Source organism: Melanotaenia boesemani, chromosome 12 (genome assembly GCF_017639745.1).
Source record: "Melanotaenia boesemani isolate fMelBoe1 chromosome 12, fMelBoe1.pri, whole genome shotgun sequence".
Taxonomy (NCBI): Eukaryota; Metazoa; Chordata; class Actinopteri; order Atheriniformes; family Melanotaeniidae; genus Melanotaenia; species Melanotaenia boesemani.
In genome coordinates, this window is record NC_055693.1 from 5,544,950 (window position 1) to 5,555,310 (window position 10,361).

The 10,361-nt window shown below is 39.1% G+C and overlaps 2 protein-coding genes across 2 annotated transcripts; both read right to left on the bottom strand.

Moving 5' to 3' along the window:
- Positions 1–320: 320 nt before the first annotated feature.
- Positions 321–1,472, bottom strand: LOC121650241 (trace amine-associated receptor 3-like). Its single transcript, XM_042001637.1, has 2 exons — positions 1,300–1,472; positions 321–1,131 (listed from the first exon to the last, which is right to left on the bottom strand). Exons 1-2 carry the CDS (start codon positions 1,470–1,472, stop codon positions 321–323), a joined length of 984 nt encoding a protein of 327 aa, XP_041857571.1.
- Positions 1,473–8,354: 6,882 nt separating this feature from the next.
- Positions 8,355–9,666, bottom strand: LOC121650239 (trace amine-associated receptor 3-like). The gene is made up of 2 exons (XM_042001635.1): positions 9,494–9,666; positions 8,355–9,165 (listed from the first exon to the last, which is right to left on the bottom strand). The coding sequence occupies exons 1-2, from the start codon at positions 9,664–9,666 to the stop codon at positions 8,355–8,357; spliced, it is 984 nt and encodes a 327-aa protein (XP_041857569.1).
- Between the last annotated feature and the right edge of the window lie 695 nt (positions 9,667–10,361).

Below are 10,361 nucleotides of genomic sequence, written 5' to 3' on the forward strand. Positions count from 1 at the left end.
CAAAAGCATTAATTCATTATATAAATTTGAGTTTGAATCTCTCACATTATTTATAATTCATGTTTCTACTTTATTAAAAGCTTGGTAAAGGTTTTAATATTCAATCTAGGATTCTGCCAAAGTTCCATAAAAAACCCTCAAAATTATGTTTTATTTAAACATATCTGTCTCAGTAGGTTAACACAGTTCGGCTGTTAGTGCCTCCTTTGTGGGAAACAGGAACTATTATCACATTCTTAGGGTTTGAGTTTGTTTCAAGGTAAACTTTGCTGCTCCAGCATGCCATGATAATTAAGTTTAACACATATTTGAGCCTTTTCCTACAGTATTTTGGCCTGACAGGACCCACGCTGCAGTATCTGAAGAGTCACAATGAATTTTACAGCTTTTCTGAACCAGGGGTAGAACAGTGTGTAGATCACAGGGTTTAGAGTGGCGTTAAAGGAGAACAGGTAGTACACAAAGAATGCAGTAGTGCTATTTAGAAAATCAGGCTTTGCTAGAGAGACACAGTAATATGGGATGAAGCATATTAGAAACACAACTACTAAAACACCAAGATTCCTGGCTGCTTTTAACTCAGATTTCTTTGTTTGAGTCACTGAAAGCTGGAGTTTGATCTCTGTAACATGAGAGCGCATGGCCCGGGCCTGAGACACAGCCACCACAAATACTTTCAAGTACAGAACTACAATGATGGAAACAGGAGCAAGAAAGGTTACAATGAGATCAACAGTTCCTGTAATGTAATCAACAAGCACACATTCTCTGTAGCAGGAATTATGTCTGCCTGGTTCAGACAGGTCATCCTTTACCAAAAGAATATTGTAGAGAACAGAGCAGAGCCAACACAGACAGACACAGACTTTAACTCTGCTCTTAGTGACTCTGGTTTGGTAATGCAGAGGGTCACAAATGGCCACATAGCGATCGACTGAAATGAGCACCATGACTCCTATTGAGGATGAGGAGATGATGAAAGATGCATAGTTAAACAATGAACACAGGAGGTCACCAAGAAACCAGCAACCTGTGTTCCGCATCATTTCTCCTGGAATTGTCAGGAGACCGACGAGAAAGTCTGAGACAGCCAGAGAGAGGATGAGGATGTTCGTGGGTGTGTGGAGCTGCCTGGAAGGAGACAGAGAGGTATGATAAAATAAATGATAATAATAAACTAAAATATTATCATTTATAAAAACATGTTTTATTATTTACCACATCTAAACAAGTCATAATATTTGACCTTTTAACACATGTTCATTGGAAAAAACAAGCAAATTCTGTTAAACTCTCTGCCTGTAGTGGGAGACTGAGATGATGACGAGGAGGTTCAGAGTCACGGTGATCACAGATATGGAGGACTGTGTGATGTTAAAGAGTAAAAGTTCAGGAAGGGAATATGCAGACTTCTTGCAGGAGGTGTTGGACAGTTGTGGAAAGCAGAGTTCTGCTCTGTCCTGTGTTTCCATCTTCAGAGATCTGCAGAGATCTGCAGCTCTGGTTGCTTTCTGAACCAAAGTCAGTAATATTACTGCTTCCTCTCACTTGCAGCTCCTCCCATCTTTTTCTGTTGGACACTGATATCACTCCTCCTTTCCGTCTTTACAATCTATCACCATCTTTATTTATTTTTTTTTTCTCCATCCCTGCTTTTATCACTGTCCCATTCTGTCTGCTCTGTCTTAATGTTAATTTCTTTGTTTTCCAGGCTCACTGCCTTTCTTAAATTATCGAAGCCGTATTTAAAAAATAAAAGTCCTGCACTAAAAACCTTTGTTAACAAAACTTCCTCATACTGAGATCTTTGTGCCTATGATACTTCTTCATAGCCACAACACATATAAAACAAGTAGATGTCCACCTGCAGTGTGCATAGTGTAAAAACGGGCTCCACACCCACCTGTTACCAGAATAAAGACTGTTCAGTGTTACTCATCTGAGGGGAGACCAGTGTTTTGCGGCCCTGCTTTTAGGAGACAGATCTGTAGTCTTTCCTTGGTTTGCTGCAGTTTGATCAACTTGATCTGTTCTTCTGCCAGGAGTATCTGTGCTTCTGTTCTTCCGGTTTCTCATGTGAGAAGTGATTCATACACATCATCATTAGTACTTGGCATAGGATGCTTCACGTCTGTTTTCTTTGTACCTGTGATTTTCAGCTCTACCATTGAGGGTCCCACTTCCTCGACAATAACAGGGCTGAGGTTCAGAGTAAATGTGTTCTCTGAAGTAGGAGGACCAGGCTTGCTCTGCTCCACAATCGTAAGCTCACCATCCCCTTCAACACCTTCGGTTCCGTGCAGAGCTTTTGAGTTCTCACCACCAACAGTGTCCAGAACCACACCTGTGTAGTCGCCTTTCTTAAAGGATTTGTTTCCAGTTTGTGTGAGTTTTGCATCAGTGAGGTCCTTTGTGGTATTGGGCCTCAAGTTCTTCCATCTGTATCTCACCTTCTCCAAGGTCCTCCTCTGGCCAGACCCCATTGCATTCACGTTCTGGGTGATTTTGGCCCAAATGTCCTTCTTCTTTCTATGTGTGGACCGTCCACCGACAATGGCACTTCCTACTAGCACGGCATAATGGCACTTGACACCCTCCAGCAGTGCACAGGTTTCCGCTACACTGCAATTCGGTCCTTTGGACTCCATGGTTCACGCAGACACAGACGCTACGTGAGCATAAATCAGCCTAAACACCAATAAAATAGATGGAAACCTAATTTTTTATCGTGGGTTAACAGTTTTTTTTTTTACAAAGTACTTGCTCACTGGCTCTGAACACAGATAAACCGCATGCAGAAGCTTGTAGTCCATGCCTCTTCCTCCATGTCTGGTCCTGCTGCAGTGGAGCATCTGATGTAATCAGGAGAGAGCTGGTTTATTAAAATGACAAGACATTTTCTGTCTGGCACTTAAGAAGAAAAAGAAGCAACACTTCTCTCTGTCCATCTAAACCCATGCAATTTTGGATGATTTTGGATGATAAACTGCCCCTAAAAGACATAAAGAAATGTAGATTATTATTATTTTATTATTAGATATTGTTATTATTATTATATTATATATTATTGTTATAATTTTTTTAAACAAAATGCTGTTTTATCCTTGTGGATATAAGTTCTGAGGCAAGACATAAAAGGATATAGTTACATTTACAGACCTGATATTACACCTGTAAAACCAGGTGTTAACCCATTAACTTTTGGTACCTAAGGGTGCAGGTGCAAGAGGTTAAGCAAAACAGTGAAGCTACAAGTTTAGGAAGGAATACAAATTTACAGAATTCATAGGCAAGAAATCTGGATAATGAAGCACTAAAGGATGGATGTATGGATGGATGGAAGTTATTGTGCATATTGTGAATATTTTTTTCTCTTCCCCATCTAGAAGCTGTGAAATTCTAATCCTGCTTTCTTTCTGTTCACCTGATGCTGATATTCATCACATATTGTTCCTTCTGTGTTTAGAAGGAAGCAGCTTCACAGCATTCAATTCATCTTGTTGACTTGTTACCTTTTAGTTAGTAAATCCTGAAATTTCCATCCTTCTTTTTCCATAAATATTTGATTTTATATATATTAAGAAATATTTTAACTGTTGCTGTTTATGTGTTTAATGCAGCTGCAGCCTTTACAGTCCAAAGAGCCATTTTTCCCTCAGCTCAGCTAAATAAAACCTGTTTAGAGCCACAAATGTTATGAAACTTTTTGAAAACAGACAGCTTATAATTTTTGATAAATATCTACTATAGGAATTTTGTTGTCCTTTTTGAAGAACCACATTTTTATTTCTAATTTTTAGGTTTTAAAATAAGGAAAAACATAAAATTTGAGAAAAAACAGGACAGACAGACTTTCTTCTATGAGATGTAGATATTTGTGCAAAATGATGTTAAAAAAAAAGAAAAGCTATAGTTTCCAACCTAATGACAAGAAAAACAGATTAAAAAATATTCCTGGTACTTTGAGTGACATTATGTTGTGGAAGTTCAATGCAATTATTCTGTGTAAGAAAAAACAGAAAAATCATTAAGACCTGCATATGTTATCATATCTACATCTAACATTAGTTTGTTCTTTAGCATTTTTAGCCATTTATTAAGGCTCATTGTGGAAGAGAGCTGCAGGTTGCAGACCCCTGATTTAGTGTTTCCAAACCAAAATTTGCTGCATTTTCTTATTTTCTTCATATAGCAGTTGGCTTTCTTTTAAAGGAAAATTAAATTTTACTCATAACAATGCGATTAAAACTTTTAATTGTTGCCCAGCACTAATAACATGCTGCCCCTCTTGTCAATATCCATATGTCCTATCCCCTCGAGCTGGTGTGTATAGAATACCTGTCTGTGGAACCGGATGGCTGAATAAAAGATATGTTAGTGATGACTGACCATTTGACAAAAAATGCCATCGCCGTGCCAACCCCAAACCAAAAAGCTACAACAGTTGTCAAGTGTCTATGGGATAACTTCCTTGTACATTACGGCCTGCCCGAGAAACTTCAAAGTGACTAGGGCATGGACTTTGAGACTAAGATAATAAAAGCACTTTGTGAAATGGCTGGAATCTGAAAGACAAGAACAACCCACTACCTTCCTAGAGGTAACCCAGTTGAGAGGTTCAATAGAACCTTGTTGGACATGTTGGGCACCCTCACGGATAGAGAGAAAGGTAATTGGAAAGACTATGTAAAACCATTGGTTCATGTGTATAACTGCACCAAGAACGATGCTACAGAATTCTGCCTGTACGAGCTTATGTTTGGCTGACAACCCAGACTTCCAGTGGATCTAGCTTTTGGACTGCCGCTGAATAACGACAGATCTGACACTCATTCACAGTACGTCCAGAAGTTAAAATCCTTCTTGGAAGAGGGTTATCGTCTGGCATCTGAAAACTCCTGGAAACTCATGGGCCACAACTAACTCCGCTTTGACCATCATCATGTCACTCCATCTACCTTGAATATTGGTGAGAGAGTCTTAGTGAGGAATGTGTGTTTAAGAAGGAAACATAAATTGGCTGGCAAATGGTAGCCTGACTTGAATATTGTGGTCAAGAAAGCCGGCAGTCTTCCCATCTTCCCATGTCCATAATAGCTGAAGAAGATGTTTTGGCTGCGGATACAGCAGACTCGGGGGTTGACCTCAAATTGGAACAAGAAGATCCTGTTGATGACTTCAGGGAGGAACAACCGCCTTCCCAGTCTAAACCAGTTCTACCTTCTGAAATTGAACGTCACCCAGACTCACCTTTTTAATCGGAACCATCAAGTCCTGAACTAGCTATACGTCGATCTACCCACACTAGGCAACCACCCGATCGATTACAGTATTCACATCTTGGCCACCCTCTATTGAAGAACATCTATAGTCTCCTCCATGGCATAAGGTCAACTTTTACCTTCATCGTTCTGGAGGAACAGGGTGGAGTCCCTGCAACCTCGAGTCAGCCAGCGATCCGCTACCATTTTGGTCCATGTCCGAGGATGTGAGTGGAATCAGAGGGGGAAAGTGTAACCCATGTGAGGTAAGGGTCAGTTTCCAGCTTAGTTCAGTTACAGCTGCACTCAATTTCCAGCTGCGCTATTACTTTCATGGGTCGAGTTTATTAAAGAGGGAATGCTCTGCGTCACTTCGTGGTTCCTGCTCTACAGCTAGCTGGAATGGCAAGTGATCTCATACTGAGAAAAGCGTGGCGGATATTTGGATATTACTCCGCAACTCCTCAGTGAATCAAACTGACTGTATGTTATGCATCTGGTATGTGGGGTGAGGAAGCACCTCATAAGTCACTGCTAATTGTGCTAGAATTAGCATACAATCGTCACGGAGCATTTAAAGTGTTTTCTTTAGTTAATACATACTTTTGATATGTTAGCAGAACACAGAATTATTGTCCACGGATATTTTGTCGGAAGAATATATGGCTTTATGTTGCTGTCTACATTTATGGATATTATATTGAGTGCTGAACTGAAATCCCATTTTGGCTATGTACATTTGACATGTATTAATGTAAACTGATATTATGTAATATTCTTTTTGATACCAATGTTTAAATGTGTTTAGACTAGTAAGTGAATTAAGTGCACTTACCTTGCCGTGAAAGAGATTTGTGAAGCTTCATAATAATTTGTTTTTGTTCATTCCTGACAAATTGATTCCACCTGCTGTCTTGATACACTGACATTCATGCTGAATGCTTTTGGGTTATGTAAGATGACCATTGTTAATTACTCAATCCATTTTAGAAAAAAGCAAATTATAACTTAATATAAATGAATTATTTGTAACTAATCTTTTTCCTTTGTTTTGACCTTGTTAAGGTTAGGTTTTTTTGATAGTACAAAGATTCTGAATACTTCAACTTGGATGGCGAGCTACCCGACAGCCCACACTACAATGTGGTAGGACTAAAAATTCTATTTTTCTTGTTTCTGTTGATTGGAACTCTGGACTCTTTGTTTTTCTCAAACAGACTGTGGAGAAAAAACAAATCCCTCAAGACTGCAATATTTTGAGGAATCAGAACCTTTTATGTATGTTTTTTCTGTGTTAAGTATACCAGCTTTTTATAACAAATATTAACTTATGCAAAAGTATATATATTTCTATATTTATTTTCATATAACAAAATATTTTATATAATATATTTTATATATTATATTATATATAATATTTTATTATATATGGATATATATATATATATTTATATGGATACTGTATTAGATTTGCTGTACACTGCACCTTGAAATACACGGTTTTGGGATTTAATTTGTCTCCTGGGTTATTCACATACCTTGGCTCCATAGCTGAACTTAATTCTGATTGATGTGAACTAATGTTTACACTAGTGGTAGCAGTCAGGTCCTTAGCCCACCTACAGCGTCACATGCCTCTTGAGAGATGCAGGAGTGACAGAAGGGAAGACCAAGAAAGCTGTGAAAGAACTGGCAGAGGAAGCAAATAAAGGCAGCTTTTGGCTCTGGCTGAGGAGGAAAGATAAGTGCTGGGGAAAGAACAACTAACCTCAACAACAGGGGGCATCACCTATCAGCTGCAGGGAGTGACAGGGAGACCTCTCTGCCACTGCCCCGCCACCAGGAGATGGTGCAGGTAGTGTGGTAATCAAGGGTGCCACAGGTGGAGCAGATGAGCTTGATGAGGGACTGGAGGCCCAGCAGAGCAGCAAACATAACAGTAAAAGTGTTTCTAAAAACATAAATACTAGGGCACCACAGGGAAATCACATAAACTAAATGCTCAACAGTCTGTTGGTCTGAACGTATAAATCTGGGACAGATATGATACACACAGAGCAGACAATGAATGTTATAAATCTGAGCTTTGACCGTAATAATCAGCAGTTGTTATAATAGAGGTCGCAAGATGGCCGCTTTTGCCATGGCAACTGTGAGTCCACAAGACTGCTGCCGATGCCAAGGTAATGGTAAGGTCACAAGATGGCCACTGTTGCCATGGTAATGGTAAGGTCACAAGATTGCCGCTGTTGCCATGTTAATGGTAAGGTCACAAGATTGCCACTGGTAATGGTAAGGTCACTAGATTGCCTCTTTTGCCGTGGTACTGGTATGGTCAAAAGATGGCTGCTGTTGCCATGGGTGCAGTGAGGTTACAAGATGATTGCTGGTACCATGGAATCATCAGTGGGACTGGTTGGTATATGGGCTGTCTTGTGTTTATTGTAGCTAAGTAATAGACAGTTTGATGAATGCTAAGCTAATAACAGTTTAATGCTAAGGCTAATGCCTGGTGTATGTTTGTTGCCATAGTACAGGGTTTGGTCCTTGTAGAGAATGAACTCACATTTTATTCAACCTGGTTCCAGCTGAAGATCAGTCTCTCAAACTGATAGTAAGAAAAAGGGAGATTGAAAGGTGCCATTCTCGCCCAATCAGGCTGTCATTTTCTAAATAACCATTTTCTATCAACTCCCTATGAGTCTCATCTTTCTCCCACGTCATGAATCCGAAAGAGTGGTCAGCCTGACCTCACATACAATGACCCAACAGGAGAATAATAACGTCAATGTTCTATATCAGTAATGTTCTATATCAGAAGGAAAAGAAAACACACATCATGAAATGTAATTGGGAATAATAAATGAATAAATGCATTTTACAAGAAAAGGAATGATTCCACTTGTGGTTATTGTATGAGTAAATATGATTGATTACCATATGCATTAAAATTACTTCCACAAGCATAACAATAATAATCACATTCTTAAAGTTTGACTTTATTTCTAGGTAAATTATTGCTGCTCCAACTTGACATAATAATTTTGTTCAATATATAATCATCCAGATAATTTTGCAAATGGAAGCCTTTTCCTACAGTATTTTGGCCTGACAGGACCCAGGCTGCAGTATCTGAAGAGTCACAATGAATTTTACAGCTTTTCTGAACCAGGGGTAGAACAGTGTGTAGATCACAGGGTTCAGAGTGGAGTTAAAGTAAAACAGATAGTACACCAAGGATGTAGTAATGCTATTGAGCAAATCAGGCTTTGCTAGAGAGACACAGTAATATGGGATGAAACATATTAGAAACACAATTATTAAAACACCAAGATTCCTGGCTGCTTTTAACTCAGATTTCTTTGTTTGAGTCACTGAAAGCTGGAGTTTGATCTCTGTAACATGAGAGCGCATGGCCCGGGCCTGAGACACAGCCACCACAAATACTTTCAAGTACAGAACTACAATGATGGAAACAGGAGAAATAAAGCTTACAATGAGATCAACAGTTCCTGTAATGTAGTCAACAAGCACACATTCTCTGTAGCAGGAATTATGTCGGCCTGGTTCAGACAGGTCATCCTTTACCAAAAGAATATTGTAGAGAACAGAGCAGAGCCAACACAGACAGACACAGACTTTAACTCTGCTCTTAGTGACTCTGGTTTGGTAATGCAGAGGGTCACAAATGGCCACATAGCGATCTACTGAAATGAGCACCATGACTCCTATTGAGGATGAGGAGATGATGAAAGATGCATAGTTAAACAATGAACACACGAGGTCGCCAAGAAACCAACAACCTGTGTTCCGCATAATTTCTCCAGGCATTGTCAGGAGACCGATGAGAAAGTCTGAGACAGCCAGAGAGAGGATGAGGATGTTCGTGGGTGTGTGGAGCTGCCTGGAAGGAGACAGAGAGGTATGATAAAAGAAATAATAATAATAAATTAAAATATTACCCTTTATAAAAACATGTTTTCTTATTTACCACATCTAAATAAGCCATAATATTTGACCTTTTGCTGTTAACACATGTTCATTGGAAAAAACAAGCAAATTCTGTTAAAGTCTATCTCTGCCTGTAGTGGGAGACTGAGATGACGAGAAGGTTCCCACATCTAAATCTAACATCTGACTAAATGAAAGATCTCTTTTTCATATGTGCATATGTATGCATATGTCTTTTGTATATCCATCATCAGTTACATATTACTTATATACATCTTTACCTGTAGTGGGAGACTGAGATGATGACGAGGAGGTTCAGAGTCACGGTGATCACAGATATGGAGGACTGTGTGATTTTAAAGAATAAAAGTTCAGGAAGGGAATATGCAGACTTCTTGCAGGAGGTGTTGGACAGTTGTGGAAGGCAGAGTTCTGCTCTGTCCTGTGTTTCCATCTTCAGAGATCTGCAGAGAGCTGCAGCTCTGGTTGCTTTCTGAACCAAAGTCAGTAATATTACTGCTTCCTGTCACCCTGCAGCTACTCCCTTCCTCTTCCTCTGTAGGACACTGATGTCCCTCCTCCCTATACTACTTTCTCCATATTACCACCTTTGTTCCTTTCTACTTTCTTTTTGATACTTTGCATCACTGTTATTACTTTTTTTCTGTCTTTAAAGTACAGTGTGTAAGAATTACTGGCATCTACTGTTAAATATGAGCATAAAAATTACTTCAAATAATATATAGAGAATAACACTCTCCTTTCTACTCTTACTAAACTAAATAAAAATTCAATTAAATAAATGTATCTTTATTTTTATCATGTCAAAGTTGTCTCAGGAACTTTACAGACCAAATCAATTCAAGCCAATTCATTATGATCCAGTTCACTAAAAATAGCCTAACTAAAGAAACCAGCAGATTGCATATAACCTTTTATTAGATTTAACCCCCATCCTGAGCATGCACGCAATGGCAGGGAATAGGGAAAAAAACAAAACAAAACAAAAAACAGCTACCCTAACAGGAAGAAAAACCTCCAGCTGAGCCATCTGCCTTGACCAGTTGGGGTGGGAAAGAAATTCAAGATTCAAATTGTTTATTCCAAAATCAAACACAGACTTGCTCTGTGGGCCCAAGATGGGGCCTT